The sequence below is a fragment of the Vigna radiata genome, chromosome 11 (assembly GCF_000741045.1).
Source record: "Vigna radiata var. radiata cultivar VC1973A chromosome 11, Vradiata_ver6, whole genome shotgun sequence".
NCBI classification, from domain to species: domain Eukaryota; kingdom Viridiplantae; phylum Streptophyta; class Magnoliopsida; order Fabales; family Fabaceae; genus Vigna; species Vigna radiata.
Window position 1 is genome coordinate 7,317,011 of NC_028361.1, and position 17,562 is coordinate 7,334,572.

Below are 17,562 nucleotides of genomic sequence, written 5' to 3' on the forward strand. Positions count from 1 at the left end.
TAATTTAATACCTGTAGTCTACCTGTTTAGAAGTGGATATTAAAATATTCGTTATTCACCAATAATTATTACCCATCACAAATTTTACTTGCAGAGATACTAGTAATCATGAAATTTTTATCATCCGAAAATATTACTTTTTATATTAAATTTTCATAAAATCATAATAATAATAATAATAATAATAATTAATAATGTTTGATTTATAAAATGTAAATGTGTGAAAGAAATACTATAAAAAGAAGATTAATAGTATGTAACAGAAAACAAGACAGCATGGTAGTTTGGAAGTAAGGTTGAAAAATTAGTTACAGTTATTGAAAAAACGGAGAAAAAAAGGAAGTACAGAAGAGAGTTATAACGTTGAATGTGACGTAGTTGTGAGTGATTGGCTTGCGTGCTTGTATGTGAAAACAGAACTCATCCAAATTCTTTCACTTTCTGACATTTCGAGTAAAAATTAAAAAATAAATGCAAACACGAAACTAACGATAGAAAGAAAAATGAAAAAATAAAAATCTTTGGTTTTATTTTTGCTAGCTCAGGTTCTGGATTTTCTTCCTCAACGCCTTCACCACCATCTTCACCACCTGTTATTTTTCTCTTCTCCAAAACCCTAATCCATACGTCGCCGTTTTCTCGGAGTGCTCCATAGGATCAGGTACTTGTGGACCTGCTTCTTTGTTTCTCCATGGTTCCAAATTCGATCCTTAATCTCGCCGAATTCTGGCCGATTCCTTGTAATTCGTTTAATCCAGATTCGACTCTTGATTCATTTGTTTTCTCAATTTAAGTGGAAACTTATGGAATTAATTAAATGTGTGTATGTGAATGAATACGAAACTCTGCTGACCTTGCTGCTTTCAATTTATCTCTCCTCTATGAATTCTAATTGCTTTTGCTATTTGCAGAATCCACGTGCCAGCTTTTTCGTTTATTAACGGCTTTTTGTTATGTTTTTCTGCTTTCCGTTTTTCGTAATTCAGATAAGTTGAATCGATTGTGCTAGATTTTGATTTTGATTTTGGTTTTTTTTTTTGGTTAGGAACTGGAGCGCTGGAATGGGTGATGAATTGAATTTTCATTTCCAAAGCGCGACTATCTTAGCTAGGTTCTTGTAGGGTTTGTTGAGAATCTTGTATTTTTTTTTTTAATTCTTCTTTTGATCGCTGATGTGGAGTTGGATTTGTAAGTTAGATCGACAGATAAGAGGAAATCATTTCACTCTGAATGGATTTGGAATGTGTGTGAAGATTTGTTCATTGTTTTCTGAGAAGAATTGAATTAAATTTGACCAGAGGAGTATGGAGAATGTGTGTGATGTTAATCACTTGGATGCTGATGTTCTTTTGCCTCCTCGTAAGCGTCTTCTTGCTGGATTGAAAAAACAGAGCTCGGATGGTGATGCTGCAGCATCTCCATCGCGGGTTGTTGCTTCCTGTGCTACAGTTTCCAAGGCTGTTTCCTCTTCACCTTCTTCCTATTCCGTTGAATTTGAAGCCAGGCTTAAGAATTTGTTGAGTTCTCATCCCACTAACCCTAACCTTACCCCTGAGGAGGTCGTGGAGGCTTCGAAGGCTGAAGCAGTGGCTGCAGTGAAAGCTGCAAAGGCTGCTAGAGCTGCAGCTGAGGAAAAGGCCGAGATTGCCGCAAAAGCAGTTGCAGCTGCCAAGAGAGCTTTGGATTTGATCGCCTCTTTCTCCGAAGAGGCAATGGGTAGTAGCAAGGAAAGAAATCCGAAGAAGAACAAGCTCAAGAAGCATCTCCCAGTTCATTTCTTGTACAAAAAATACCAACAAATTGAAAATTGTGGGACGGATGAAGAACTGGCCCGGAAGTTGCATCGGGCTATGAACAGTTCTCCAAGAATCTCAAAGAATTCTCCAAATTCAGACTCAAGAGGCAGGAAATACAGAAAACCCAAGAACTTTTCGAGCTTTGAAATGACTGAGGTTTCGGATTCCCACATGGTAACTGGACAGGATTTGTTATCTATGAACAATGACCACGCGGTGGTGAGTAAGGTTGATTCTGAAGGCTCCGTTCAAGAAGCATGCTCAAGCAAGGAAGATAAGAAGGGATTCAGATATGAAGGATCTAGCCAAGTGGAGGTAATAGATAATGGGGAAGCAGAGTCAAGTCAGTCAAAGGAGAAAAAATCAGAAGATTTGTCTTCAGTGGGTAAGAAGAGAGGAAGGGTGAAACTAAAGAAGTTACCCTTAAGCATTTGCACTTCCAAAGACAGGGCACAGCCAAAGGAAAGTGCTCCATTGACTGAAATGAATGCTGGTGATCATGTTGGCAATAAAGCTTTGTTTCCAATGGAGTCATCTGCTGACAGAGTGATGCCAATTGAGGCTACATCAACATGCAAATGCCATGAGTTCAAGACACCTGCTTGTATCAAACAAAGTAAAGCTGTGCAATCATAATATTCATATTAAATTGAGATAACTGGGAGCTAGAAACTACAATTACAAGTTGATAGCTATGGTAGAAACCATCATGTTTTTTTTTTTCCCTCACATATATGGCCTTTTTTCTTCATCTTTGGTTTTGTAATGAATTTGAACTTACTAAATGTAAATTTAGATTTTTAGCCGTTTGCATTAGTTCTTTCGGTTTAAAAGTTGTACTTCAGGATAATTTACCGCAAAGTTTGAGTTTAGTTAGGAAGATGCAATGAATTCAGCTTTACCATTGTGCTGCTTATTGCATTCCGCATTTGTATTGAGAATAAAAAGAGAACCTTATGATGTTCTCCTCTCGATCAGTTATTATTGTTGAGATTTTCTGTGAGTAAACTTCTACAGGTTTTAATTCCTTATAATTAATATTTTAGAATCTATATTATTAGTTATGATAAATATTATTTTCTTTTATATTTAATATTTACTTTAAATTTAATATCATATAATAAAAAAAGTTTAAAACCAACAAATTTCACTAGATACTTAATGATCAAGAAAAATGGTTTTTCAATTTTATGGAAGTACTATTCTAATCCTGTGTAATAGTTTTTTAAGGAATTTTATTCCTTCTTATTCGTAAGCTTTTATTTAATTCTAACATAATAATTATCCCATTTGAATATTATTATTTTATTTATATTTATATTTATTTATTAATATAATATTTTATTAATAAAAAGAAGAGTCAAATGAAGTAAGAGAAAAGTTGAATGTCAAAATATAATTTTTCAAAAGAAACTGAAAGAAAACATGTTATATGGGTAAGTTAAGAAAGTTTTACTTTAAAAAGTTATTGGAAATTTATCCAGTACATAATTTTACGATGCAGTTACGTAAGGTTTTAATATATATGATCCACCAACTGATATTGACTATTTCAGTACACTATAAATATATACAAATTCCATATTCTTCTGACAGCCACGGAAGAATTGAGTACTTAGTGGCATTGATGATAAAATATTGGCAATTTGTTTACCTGATATAAAGGGAAATTATATTATGAGATTATAAAAGTTCTTATTTTAACTATTTTGCTTTAGACAACTTTTTTTTTATAATGATACTTAGATAATATTTTTTTATAATATTTGAACATTATTTATGTGTCATTATGTGATTTGATCCATGATGTTATTTATAATTATTACAATTAATTGTGGAGTAATTTTGGACCAATCACATAATGACACGTAAATGATATTTAAATATTGTAAAAAAAAATGTTGTTTATCATTATCCTTTATTTTTTGGTGCAACTGCACTTAATACTCCATTGATTACAAGTTAAGATTTAAATTGCTTTAACTATTTATTTATTCTTTCATCTATAATGTGATTTTAAAGATAAAATTATGACAGATTTTAAAATAAACAATAATTTAGATGTATAATTGATATTTAATGATGTTACTTGATAATTGTGTAACTTTTAAATAATGTACTACTATTTGGATATTGGATGGTTTTTCTTTTCAATTTTTTTTTTCTTTTTCATTAAATGATTTATGCACTTGTTAAACTTGTTTAATTTACTCTAACATTTCGCTTGTATTTAGCCTTTTTTTTTCCTATTCTAAGGAGCTTCTATTTAATATTTATAACTAAATTGATGAGTAAACATAAAATTTGGGTAATTTGATGTATAAATAAAATGAATAAATGTATGTATTTTATATAGTTAAGTACAATATTTTCGGATTTAAAGTATACATTACATATAACTAAAAAAATTATATCTATACAAATCAGATATGTTGTAATAAAAATGTCAAGAAATATTTAAAATTAATAAATGCAAAGCTATTTTTTTTCTAGGTTAGCTTTTATTTTGTAATATATTTTTCTTTAATCTTTCTTTATTTTATAAGTCTAACTCATTTTTTTCTTACAAATTTAGTCAACTAAAAGGTGATAGAGTGTAAATGATATCCATCTCATCAAGGTTTGAATATAGGAAGATTATCTTTCGCTTTGAAATCTTTATGTTCTTTTTTTTTTTGTCAAAATTTAAGTTTATTATGTTTCAAAATCTAGACCATTTCTTACTTAAAAAATATCATATATCAAAATTAGAAGGATTTTAAAATAAAAAATTATTCATATTTTAATATTTGACTGATTTAAATTTTGACATATAATCCTTTAAAATGATGTTAACATCAATTTTTATTAAATTCTTTTTATAAAAAAAACAGTAAAAAAAATATAAAGATTAAAATAAATAAAAAATATAAATATAAAAATAAATTACTAATTAAACCAAATTTATTACAACATTTCTCTTGTTATTTTTTAATCATATCATTAATTATATTTTAGTTTTATTCTATTAAATTATTATACAAATAGCAGTTCCCATGAAATAAATGATGGAATGGAAATAGAAATATTTATATTTTATTATATAAATAATCGTAAAGTTTATTCTGAATAGAGTTTACTAATCATCCACGGTATATAATCATTTTATACTGTTGATCATATTTTGATATAAATTTCCTTTTCTAATATCTTTACACATTATTAGAAATACCTTTTTAATAAAAAAGTCTATGCATAAAAACTATGAAATATCTTATAAATATTTTTTTTATAACATATTTTATAATAAAACAGAAAGGAGAATATCAATGTAAATTTATCTTATGTAATCATTATAATTACATGAAACGTAAAACCTTTTCAGGCAATTACTAAAATGATATAATATATAATCTGTTGTGAATGTAAGAAAAACAGTAGAAAGTGTTTAAGTTTGTTCATGAAGTGGAAATCACAGGTAGAGAAGTTGAAGGATAACTCAACACAAGTCTGCAAGAAAGAGGTGTTTTTAATTTGAGTGAAAAGATACTGTAATGGGCCGTTAGACCTTATTGGGCCCACCCATCATTGCTTCCAGGCTCCTAACATCATTTCAATTCAGGACCATTTAAGCAAGGATAATGATACTTATAAAACATTTTTTTTACAACATTTGGACATCATCTACATGTTCTGTGATTGGTCCATGGTAGTATTTATGATTATTATTATTGATTATGGAATAATTTTAGACTAATCACAGAATGACATATAGATGATCTTCAAATGTTGTAAAAAAATATTGTGTAAGTATCATTATCCAGCAAAGCTAGAACAGTCCAAAAAATGATAAATGCTTATACTTTGTGAAATATTTATCATGACTAATCCTCATTAGAAAATTCAATTTTCTTTAATCACAGCATTTGTTAATTACTATGAACTCCAAATTCAGATTAAAGGAAAAGCTAAGACTTGAATTAAAGTCATGTGATGTCATGACTTACAACATATGAACAGTATACAGGCAAATTCTGGTGTCAGATATCTGTGGAGGAACAAAATTCTTTACTGATTTACATCTTTGAAGTTAATAATCCAATAGAAAGAATCTTATTGAAGTTTAACAAAAAATAATAATATCACAATCAATAGTTCATGTGGAAGGAGGGGCTTAAAGATGTGATGTGACTATGCCTTGGACTGTGAGATTTTAAGGTTGCTCATTCCAACATGCACTTTTTCCTCAGCAGTTTGATTTGGAGGGGACTCCATGCACTTCAGCCATGGATGTTCCAGGCACTGTCTCGCAGTTGGTCGCTTCTCAGGGGCAAAATCAAAGAGTGGTAGAAGAAATTCTGAAAACTCTTGAGCATCATTAACTGAAAATTTATATTTATCAGTCAGCAATTTGTCTAGTGGACAGAATTTTAGCCTTCGAATCCTTTTAAGATCTCCATGCCTGTCAAAGTAATCCTTGGATTGAGCTCCACCAATAGCAATCTGAAACTCACAAGCATTAGATATGACAGAATAGCTCTTCAAGAAACTATATGAACAAAGTGTTCAAGAGTGTACTCACCTTCCGGGGCATCTTTCCAAGGAGTTCCATCATCAGGGCGAGGTGATCCTAAAATCAACAAAATGCAGTGTTTAGTATTCTGCTAAAAAAATCTTTAGGGTAGACTTGTGTTCAACAAGTTCAGGCAATCAATCACATGTGACCTATTACATTAATGACCGTGGTGATTTTTTCCTTCCTTTTTGTTCATGAACAGATCAAAAACTCAATCTTGACCCTCTTTTTTGGCAACAATATCATCCAAGATTAAAAGCTTCAGCTTTGGAAACTACAATTTGATAGATTTCTTACTGTAGCTATTTCAAGAGTTGTTGATCACAGATCACAAGCGTGAAACTTTCAATTTCATCCTATGATTGTAAAAACTCATTTTCAGAAATAAAAACGCAACCAGAAAAAATATTTTTAGTCCCACTCACAACAGGCCTGTAGTAGCTTGTAAAAGGATCATAAAAAGATGAAAACATCAATACTTACAGATAATTTATTACAACAGAAGAGATATTCTAAAATAATCTTGGAACTCGAGACTGATTATACAATTACTGTCAAAACTATTTTGTCATGAGCGATGCAAAAGATGCTTTAGTAAAATAGCACAGAAAATTTGTCAAACTGACATCTGGCTTACTGGTTTAACAAGGTGATTCAATGAATTCTATTCTTATTTATTATGTTACCTTTCACATATTCCACAATTAAAGCAATATAAGTGTCTTTGTAAGTATTGGCGACAAAGGATAACAAGATTCAACCATTTTTTTCAAATAGTTTCTGATAGTCTTGCTACTTGCAAAAAGATCACATGCTTTACACCAAATTAAAGCACCTCCTTAAAAAATATGGAATTATGATCCAACCAGATGCACCAAAGTGTAGCATAAATTGCATGTCGCCAAAGCCAATAATCAAGAGTGATTTCCAGCACCAACTCCAAACCGAAACCTCCTCTCAAACTAGTTAATTGAATTATGAAAACATGCTTTTGTCTATAATTTATGCCAAAGAAATCTAAGCTAAACAGTGTATGCAAGACTATTTATAATTAATTATAAATGCGTTAGATCTAAAAGCGTAATTAACCATTATAGTATTAATGAAATCACCATACCTCGTCCTCACTAAAACCTTGTCCACCCTTTGGTGTAAACAACATATCTCCAGTGGCTAGTTCAAAAGCAATGCAAGCAAAAGACCACATGTCAACAGGGAAAGAATAGCCAGATATCAGTACAACTTCAGGTGCTCTGTACTGTCTTGTCTGTATTTCTTCTGCAAACTGCTTCTCAGCCCAACAAGCATTTCCAAAATCTACTATCTTGCATCTCACATCAATCCCATCAATGTTTCTATCGGTCTTTGCAACATCTTCTGTTCCTCCCATTGACCCTCTTCTTCCGGATATCTTAGCAACTGCCGACCTTGCTCTCCTTTTCAACCTTTTCTCAATAAGACTTGATACTCCACCATTTGTGTTTCCCTCAGGTCGCTCTAGAATTGGAGAGAGTCCAGATCTTAAAGGGTCTTTGGCAGGATCAATGGTTGAACATAGAAGAATGTTTTCAGGTTTTAGGTCAGAGTGGATTATACTAAGATCAGTATGCAAGTAGTCCAAACCAATTAAAACGCATTTGCAAATCTCTCTAACTTTATTCAATGGAAGGCCTTTGTAACGGTTATATTTGATCAAGCGAAGCAAACTATCGCCAAGAAACTCCAGGACCATGCAAAGATGCTGCCCATTTGGACCAGTGTGCTTAAAGTTGTCAATCAATTGAATGACAAATTTTGAATTTGATGGGTCATGGTCAGCAATGGATGAAAGAATATCAATCTCATGAAGGGCAGCCTGAACAAACTCGGCGGCACTTTTCTGGATCTTGAGAGCAACAAATGACTGAAAACCGCAATCTAAAAATTAGATAAAATTGGAAAAGAAAATGAAAGCTGGTGCACAAAAATAACAAGAAAATACCATGTTTGGGGGGGTAAAGGTAAACTCTGAGAATAAATAAACAACCGTACACACATGTTTAACCTTCATATAAGGTTTCTGAATCAAAAACACATATAAATGAACAAAGGATGAAGTTGGACATGGTTCACCGTGGAACAACCCCACCTGTATCACTGAAGAGTGTCATTGTGCATATGCTGTATAACTTAAACTTATTTTCTTCTTAGGATTTGCACCATTTTCTGCTTTCTAAATTCAAACACTAGCAAGAACCTACAACTACAAGTTATGCGATTTATGGTGGCAGAAGTGTTGGATCCATCTAGAAGGCAGTTATACACATTTCACCTCTGCTGAATCAGAATTTAACTTCAGAACCACAATAACTAACTGCCATTCCATATACAGCTCACTTTTACCCTTATATTAAAATTGAAACACCAGTGTCACGGTTACCAAGGTGCTTAATACACAAAATCGTCACCAAATCAGAATCAAGCTGTTCAAACAGAAGGAGCAGGGGCACATTTATTGTCCCTCTATATACAGACAAATCTATCACCCATGTAAACCAGGTGGTCACATTCTGTGAGGACCATTCACCATTTCCCGTTAAACCAACATGCATAGATTCCTTTTTATGACACAAGTTGAACAAAAGAAGGAATCATGGATTCGTATTTCCATAGTGGCAAGCAATCAACATCAAGAAGCCAAATAATCTCAGACACAAAACGACATAAAGGTGCCCAAACAAGAACCGAAGATCCCGGAACCTCCACAAAATTCAAAGGACGCAAATTTCCAACCAGCAAAGCACAACGAAAATTTTCCAACCCAGTACACTCATCACAGCCCAAAATCCAAACCCAAAAAGGGTGGCCTCAAAACGACGCCTTTTTGCAGAAAACAAAGAAAAAAAACGACATAATAAAGGGGGAAAAAGATGGGTATGAAACATACAGAAGTTTTAGTATCGTAAGCAAGCCAGACGGTGGAGAACTGACCCCAACCCAGTTTCCTCTGCGCTATGTACCTGCCGCCGCCGAACTGATCGCCGACTCTGACGGCGTGGTACCCTCCTTTCCGGTAAGAGTCGAATCCCTCATCGTCTTCCTCCGACCCCGACGACGACGAACACGACATCACCTTCTGATCTATTCAGATTCACCAAAAGAAACTCAAAATCTGATTCTTTCTTGAAAATCCTCCACTGATTCGCTCTGCTTTTCCCTTTTGATATATCTTCTTTAACTCGGAAATTGCTTGGACGCGAAGTCTTTGTTTAGGAGGATGAAGCGTTATTATATTTGCGGTGTGTGAGGCTTTTGTTTAGGAGGATGCAATTCCTATTCCTTATTCCTCCACTTTTTTCTCTTTCTTTCTTCATGTGATGTGTGGGTCTTCCATTTTTCCTACTCCAATTTCATAGCCCATCGTCTTTATCATTCCCTCTATGCCCTTCGTTTTCCTCGGTTGGTTTACCTCTGTCATTGACTATTTTCGGGATTCCATAATTTCAACTGTCTGTTTCCAAGTGAGGTGGAGCAATCATACTCTGAAACAGCTTTGTGGGCTTCTGTCATTTCCAACATCATGCACCTTTTTTTTTTAATGTATGTCTTTATGGCTTGTTTCTTTGTTTGTTTTTCTAGGGTTCCTAGGTAATCACCTGCTTAATTACTCCTACAACCAATAATTTCATGAGTTAATTTAGTAGTAAATCTTAAAACTCTCCGTTTATTTATTCGGTTTTATTTTGTGTAGATTTGATTTGACTTGTTAGTCTAATGTGCCATCAATAGTGTTGAACTAAAAACCTTCATGTAATGCTACTTACTTAGAAAGTATATCTTGTGCTTATTATTCTTCTCATTTATGAATTTATTCAAACACCTTTCAAGCATTCATTTAATACCTCTCTACTACACTTGCTCTCTAACATAAAGCATCTCTAGATATGATTGAGGAGGATCACATAGACACATGGCATGACAGTCTCAGAAAAAGAGCTACTCCATTCAAACTGTTTCATTAACTTTTCCATTTTAATGTTGTGGTCTTTGTAGCTGAATTGATTCACTGATGCTAAGTTCTTAAACTTTATCAGTCATTCTTTTTCCCTTTTTAAGATATCATATACCTATGAAGCTGGCAATTAATGACAGTAAAATGTATGGTTAAAAATAAAATCTTTTGAAATTTGATGGACCTAAAAGCTGAAAAATGTCATGAAAAGCTAAATGCATAAGTAACATCATGAGTGCAGAGAGAATATGTTTTACTGTCAGTATGACAGAACATGTTATGCATTATAGACTTTTATCTGCAGCATTTCTCGTAAAACTAATTTATAACTTTTTTGATAAGTGATAAATTAATTTATAATTGATAAGTTGACTATTACATTATAAGTTGTTAGTTTATGTTCTAACCTTAACTTATTAAATTAGAAATATCTAATAAAATTAATTTATAAGTATGTTGAAAAATGTAGGATGAGTTTTTTTTTTTTTTTTTGTTTTCTTTAATTTTCAATGGGTCACTCTTTGTATAAAGTTTGGATTCAATCTTCATTGTATAAAAAAAAAGATCACGAGTTGCTTTCTTTCTTAATTGACCTCATTACACGTTGATCCACGTTTCGTTTGCAATGATTTAGAACCATAAATTCGGTACTATCAAAATGTAATAGTTGTTTTCTGGTATTAATAGTGTGAAACAATTAATTCTGGTGAATCTAACTCAAAAATTGTGTAAGTCGGATATTCACGAGGACGATAAGTGATCACCAGTGTAAGAGGTATAGACAAGGAACGACTCCTGACAGGTTTTCAGTAAAAGGGATATATGGAAAAATCAAACATACACAAAGATCTAAAGATTGTATAGGTATAAAATTATACAGTTGAAGGATAACTTAAAAGAATTAATTTGGCTACTTATATCAATAAATACATTTGTTTCTTAAGTAACTTAACCCATAAGAATTTTTTCTTGAAAAATATACAAGTGAAGACAAAATACATTGGAAAAATCTGGTATTGATGTGTAGGGATATTCAATATTCCTTCTACATTACCGAGATGTTACAAAAACAGTCACTGTTTTTTTTTTTTCTCAAATTCAATTTTTAGAAGTAAGAGACCATCGACATGGCCGCCGTTCTAGAACATGCTTGCATTGTTTCACTCAATTGGATCACATAAACAAACAAGTGCTCACTTTCGTTCATTTTTTCTTTTCATTAAATGTTATTTTTAATGTAAATCTAAGATTGAAAGTTATTAATTATAATTTCTCTTCAACTATTAACTAATATAGTTTTCTAATTCAACTACGTCAAACTTTTCTTATTAATGAATATATTCTTTCTAATTTTATTGCATGAAATTTTTGTTGATATGTTAAATAATATTAAGTTAAATATTCTTTTAGTTTTTTAATTCTCAATGTAAATTTGAATTAGTTTTTTTTAACTTTGAATTAATTTAATTCTACAATTTTAGAATTAAGTAAATTTAATTTTTTAACCAAATTTTATTAAATTTATTTAAAATTTTAAACATTAATAAAAATCAAACACTATATTGAAATGTGTTAAAATATTAAATAAAATTAATAAAATTTAAAAACCATTTTTAAAATTGAAAAACTTGATTCAAAATTTGGAAAAGTAAAAAACCAAAACCAAACATATCTGCGTAAACAATATTTTAGATCAACTTTTTAAACCATTTATAATACTTAACACAAATATTAATATAAAACGTAAATAATTGTTTAAAAAGTATATATCCATTCACATTTAAAAACTAAAAATATATTAAAACATTTTTTTTTTCAAACATAAGCTAAAGACAACTGCTTTCAAAACATCTCATCTATGGAGGATCCGGTTGCCACGTTAAAAGGTTGGAAGTTCTCTCTCTGATATCCATATCCACAGAAGTTCGGTTTTAAACAATTAACTAATGTAATATTTCTCAAACAAAAACCTTCTACATCCATATGCTACAACTTTCACAAAAAATGAAGCAGCAACAAAGAATTGGCACTGCTGATGAAGAAATCACTCAGCAAACTGAACACTTTATTCAGGAGCATCGATTCCAGCAACAAGAATTCCATTCCCAGATAGCAATCGGCATCTTTCGACAAGAAACAAACATCAAGCATATGCTTAAAACATGTATAAGCTTAGTTTCTCCAATGTATTCAAATAATCAAACACATTTTTTGATTACCATTAATAGATTCAGAAGAAAAAGACACAGAAGGGTGTCTTTGTCTTCCTCCAAAAGTACATTAACCACAAGAGTTATCCAAACCGAATGATTAGGATGTGGGTGAAAGAATCTCCATCACAGAAGTGTAAGTCCCAGTAACTGCAATCACAAACCCAAAAACCACAATTGCTCCATCCCAAACAAAACAACTCCAACCCAACTCATCCTTAAAAACAATAAGATGAAACATTGCAGGCAACACAAAACTCAATACCACACACACACTGCTTCCCACCAGGGACAAAAAATCTGCAAAATTAGGCACCAAAAGCGCTACCAAACTAATCACCAACACCATGAGCCATCTCAACCACAAGCAGTACCTAGACCCACACAACCTTCTCTCCATCACCTCATTCACAGGATTCATCATAATCGGAAAAGTGAAAAACAGATTGATACAAAGGCCTAACTGAACCAAAAAGCTAATCACCCCAGCACCCAAATTGGTTGTGATAATATCCTTAGTTTCTTCCCCAAACGCAAAGTAACCTAAACCACCAAACAAACCAAACAACACAGAAATCGATCCCATCCCCACACCCAAAACTCTACCGAACTTCTCCTTATCCTTCGCCTCACTTTCCAACGGCAGAACCATCCCGATTCCCTCAAAAGCATACACAGCCACACCTATACCGTACAAAAACACAGACAAACCCCCGAAAACTTTCAAATCTGGCCTATTCTTAACGGAAACAAAAACATCTTCGACCATGACAACACTCTTCGCAACAAGATCAACCACGTCGGCGAATATACTCAGCGGAGCCAAATGAGTCAAAGTGCGAACCGAAATCAGTCCTAACTGGAAGGGGAAGCAGGCCCAGAGGAACAGAACCTTGGGGGTGAAACCGAGGAAAACCGGCGTCGTTTCGTTGTTGGTGAGGAACGCGAGGGTGGAGGAAATGAAGATGAGGTAGCTGACGCAAAAGCCGGATTGGGAGAGGACGATCATGACGTCGACGGCGAAGCGGCCCACTGGGCCGCAGATCGTAAAACCCAGGTCGCCAAAGGAGGTGATTTTGGTGAAGCCCGTTAAAGATTCGAGTTTGCGACGCGTGAGGACGAGGAGCATCATGCAATGGTAGGTGAGGAAAGCGACGGAGAAGAGCATGAGCAGGCCCATGAGCCAGCCCGTTCGCTTGAAGCTGTAAGGGAGGCCCAAAACGCCGGCGCCGACGATGGAGATGAAGATGTTAGCGAAGGTCTTGGGATTGGAGGACAAAGCCGGTGCCTTTCCCAGGAGAGGAGTGTCTTCTCTGGGGTAGGGTGGAAGGGAGTAGGAAGACGATCCAGCTTCCTTGGAGAACACCATTGTTTCTTTCTGTTACTCCACAGTTCTCAATTCTCAACTCTGTTCTATCAACCGCTGCAGTTTCCTTGTCAGAATTTTGGAATATTGCTGCAGAGGGTCCTGAATTTGATGCTCAAGTTCTGATTTTTTTCTTGTTTCAATTTCAATGTCTATCGCCATTATATAACATGATAACAAGTAGGGTTGTTGGATAAAGTATTGTGGCGGCTATGCTTTTTTATGACTGGACTGATTTTAGTTTTCTTACGCTTCTCTGTAGCTTTTATTTTATTTATTTTTTAATTCATTTTCTGGATTTTATGTAATCTTCTACTGATTCTTCAAAAGATGGTTCATTTTTATATTTTTTAATAAATAAAGAAATTCAATCTCAACTGTAGAAGGTCCATGTTAGTGATTCTTATTCTATTATTTTATGTTTAATATATGATCATGACCATGATATTTTATTGGGTTCAATAAAATATATAACCCTATACTTTCACGTACACAATTTTTTTATATTTATTTGATATTATTTTATTTTTTGAAAATGATAAAAGTTTATTATATTATGATTATTTTTTTCCTTAACGTTGTGTATTTTTATTGTGATTTGTCCAAAGAAATCGCAGGTAAAGTAAGAACTACCAATAAAGAGAGAGAAAGAGGTTTGTAATATAAAATGGAAAAGCTCTTAAAATAATATAAGTGATTGTTTCCCTTTTAAGTAATTATTTGACCTTATTCTCTTCAAAGTCAAGGCAGATCTAACTGTTTTAAACTGTAAAAGGGTAAAAAAAAGAGAGTAAATTAATAGGCAAATTAATACACACGTGTAACTTCTATTCTAATATTAAAAATACTATTAAATTTAAGGATTGCTTTATAGCTTCTCATAGTCAACCTTCTCATTGTATTTGGATATATTGATTGCTTTGGATCTTATTATAAGAAAGTGAGATCTTCCACTCCTATGAAATTGTATGTTCTATTAAAAAATGAGCTATGCTCTATTTTAATTTAAATGAAACATGTTTTAATTTTTTACTCAATATTTAAAAAAGAATGAAGTTTTCATCTCATCTCACTAATAGATCAACCAAAATGTTTGAAAAGAACAATAATAACTTTTTCAACATTTGATTAGATACCAAATTAAAAGAAAAGCTTAATCTATTTTAGGTATTTTATTGTTTTTATTTTTTCTTTGTAGTTATAATTTCATTAGAGGCTGCAATATTTGCAAATTGTATCAAATTAAGATTATTTTTAGAGTAGTATAATAAGAGTATTGTAGAAATAGAAATAACACATAAGACGAGGTACTCTTATGCTAGTTATTAATGTTATAAATAAACAAATATAACAATCTATATTTTTGTTATATCTATTTCTCCATTATACATATATTTTATGGAATTTTTTTAATTAATAGATACAATTTCTTTTAATATTCTTTTATACTTTACATAGTATGAAGAATTTTTTATCACTCGCTATACATTTTATAAAACATTTTCAAACCTTTCTTTTATTTTTCTTCTTCTCACATTCAACATACTTATTTCTCTCCAATTGGATGATGACAACTTTTTTGATTTGGCAAAAGTGCTTACCACCTTAAAAATCTTCAACTCATGAAGTTATTGGAAAATCTTATATACTACCACAATTTTCAACTCTTATGTTGTGTTTCTTTGTAGGGATTTGAGGGAGATGATTTGAATAATTTGAATAAATTTGAGGATAATTTTTTTGTTGTTTTTTTAGTGGATTTGTAGGTAATTGGTAGTAAATTTGGAAGTAAAGTTTGTGAAAATTAGTGTAGGATTTGATTAATGTGACAGATTTAAAAAATTTGCTTAATTGGTAGAAATTAAAGATTACCAAAATGCCCTTAGTTATTAAAGTAATATAAAATGATAATTGTTAATATTATATTTAAATGTAAAAATGTTTATAAAGAGAAAAAATAAAAATTAATTTTAAAAATTTTAAAAATTGTAATTTAATAAATTGAAATAATTTTTTTAATAAGTTTAGCTATTTAGTAAATTGAAATAATTTTTTTTATAATAGAGAAAAATAAAAATTAATTTTGAAAATAAAATAAAGGTTTAAATCCTTTTTTGGTCCCTAAGTTAAGTGATGATATTCAGTTTAGTCTCCCCTTTTAAAAATGTAAACCTTTGGTCCCTATGATGTGCAAAATGTATCAAATCAGTCCTATCCGTTAATGGTGTTAAAAAAAGTTAACGTTTAAGTGACTGTGCATGTCAGATGTCCAAGAATCGTTGACGTGTCATTTACTTGGCCTAAAATGAGTTGATGTGGCAGGTAGAGAATGTAGTACGTGTAAAATAAATTGATTATTTTTTTAAATGGGGTTAAAGTAAGTTGGGGAAAAATTAGGGCAGAGTTAAATTGGGGATTTTATTTTTCGAGGGTTGGGGAAGTGCTTCGTTGTGTTCGTTCTGTGAGACAAAGCTTGGTTTCTTCGAAGGAGATTGGTGTCCAAAGGAGCAGGGTTTGTTAGTGTTTGTGGTAGGGGAGCATATACGGTTTGTCAGTGTTGACTTCCTTCGAATCGAAAAGGTGAAAGGTGCGTTTTTGATGACTTATTTTATGTTGTTGGGGTCCCCCATGGAAGTATGTTGTCTTGTTGTCCCCTTAGTGTGTTGTGTTGTGGTCCCTTACTGTGTTTTGTTGCCTTTGTTGTGGTCTCGTTCTTTATGTTGATTGATGACATCGGGCACACTGTTTGTATGTCTTTGGTCCCCCAATTGAATATGAAATTGGTTATTCTATGTTTGATTGTTTTTTGTGTGGTTCATGCATATTTATTTAAGCATCACTGCACGTGTAATAGTTGTACGTCAAACACTTATTGCTTGTGATTAAGTATATGTAACTACACGTGTAATAGTGGGTGGTAATGTGGCATGTTTAGAATTTAGTCTGACAGTTACTTTTATATAGGCATTTTATAGTTGAACATTAAACCAAATGTCCAACTGTGATATCGAGGTGGTGTTTCACCATGGGGGTAAGTTTCTGAATGTTGGGTCATTTAGATATCATGGAGGTGAAACTAGTACCTTGATCATTGACCCAGACAGATGAAGTGTTTTTGAAATAATGACCATACTAAAGGAGATGGGTTATAGAAATGTTAAGGAGTTGTGGTATTCCCTGGGTGGCTCTGTATTAGAAGATAGGTTGGAATTGTTAAGTGATGACAAAGGTGCATGTCATGTGGTGAACATTGCTATATTGAATGGTCAAGCTCATTTGTTTGTGGTTCACATGGTGTCCTAACCTAATTATATTCATATGTTGGAATATCATAGTCAACCCAAGGTAGGTGAAGTTGAGGTAGGTGGAGTTCAAGGAGGTGAAGTTGAGGTAGGTGAAGTTCAAGGAGGTGAACTTGAGGTAGGTGATATTGAGGAGGGTGAAGAAGAACTTCCTGAGGCTGTAGCAGATGTTCCTGAAGTTTGTGAACATGGTGAAGTTGAGGTTGATGAAGTTGGAGAAGGTCAACATGAGGTTGATGAAGTTGGTGAGGAAGAACTTGGTGAGGGTGTAGGACATGTTCCTGAAGTTTGTGAACATGCTGAAGTTGAGGTTCGTGAAGTTGGAGATGGTGAAGTGAGGTT

General features: G+C 32.6%; 3 protein-coding genes across 4 annotated transcripts; 1 reads left to right on the forward strand and 2 right to left on the reverse strand.

Moving 5' to 3' along the window:
- Positions 1-443: 443 nt before the first annotated feature.
- On the forward strand, positions 444-2,717 carry LOC106776515. 2 transcript variants are annotated; one of them, XM_022775690.1, is made up of 2 exons: positions 444-740; positions 1,046-2,717. In XM_022775690.1, the coding sequence occupies exon 2, from the start codon at positions 1,305-1,307 to the stop codon at positions 2,430-2,432; it is 1,128 nt and encodes a 375-aa protein (XP_022631411.1). In that variant the 5' UTR covers positions 444-740; positions 1,046-1,304; the 3' UTR covers positions 2,433-2,717. The 2 variants fall into 2 exon arrangements, with proteins under 2 accessions (XP_022631411.1, XP_014519481.1); XM_014663995.2 differs by having other exon boundaries at positions 444-661.
- Positions 2,718-5,725: 3,008 nt separating this feature from the next.
- Positions 5,726-9,931, reverse strand: LOC106777959 (SRSF protein kinase 2). Its single transcript, XM_014665802.2, has 4 exons — positions 9,278-9,931; positions 7,469-8,254; positions 6,358-6,405; positions 5,726-6,278 (listed from the first exon to the last, which is right to left on the reverse strand). The coding sequence occupies exons 1-4, from the start codon at positions 9,458-9,460 to the stop codon at positions 5,967-5,969; spliced, it is 1,329 nt and encodes a 442-aa protein (XP_014521288.1). The 5' UTR covers positions 9,461-9,931; the 3' UTR covers positions 5,726-5,966.
- Positions 9,932-12,492: 2,561 nt separating this feature from the next.
- LOC106778046 (amino acid transporter AVT3A) lies at positions 12,493-14,079 on the reverse strand. Its single transcript, XM_014665932.2, has one exon. It carries the CDS (start codon positions 13,919-13,921, stop codon positions 12,653-12,655), a length of 1,269 nt encoding a protein of 422 aa, XP_014521418.1. The 5' UTR covers positions 13,922-14,079; the 3' UTR covers positions 12,493-12,652.
- Positions 14,080-17,562: the final 3,483 nt, after the last annotated feature.

Coding starts and splice junctions, on each gene's coding strand:
- LOC106777959 (XM_014665802.2), bottom strand. CDS start 9,460: ATGTCGTGTTCGTCGTCGTCGGGGTCGGAGGAAGACGATGAGGGATTC. Junction 8,255..9,277: donor CTTACGATACTAAAACTTCT/GTATGTTTCATA, acceptor TGCGGTTTTCAG/TCATTTGTTGCTCTCAAGAT. Junction 6,279..6,357: donor TTGGAAAGATGCCCCGGAAG/GTGAGTACACTC, acceptor TGTGAGTTTCAG/ATTGCTATTGGTGGAGCTCA.
- LOC106778046 (XM_014665932.2), bottom strand. CDS start 13,921: ATGGTGTTCTCCAAGGAAGCTGGATCGTCTTCCTACTCCCTTCCACCC.
- LOC106776515 (XM_022775690.1), top strand. CDS start 1,305: ATGGAGAATGTGTGTGATGTTAATCACTTGGATGCTGATGTTCTTTTG.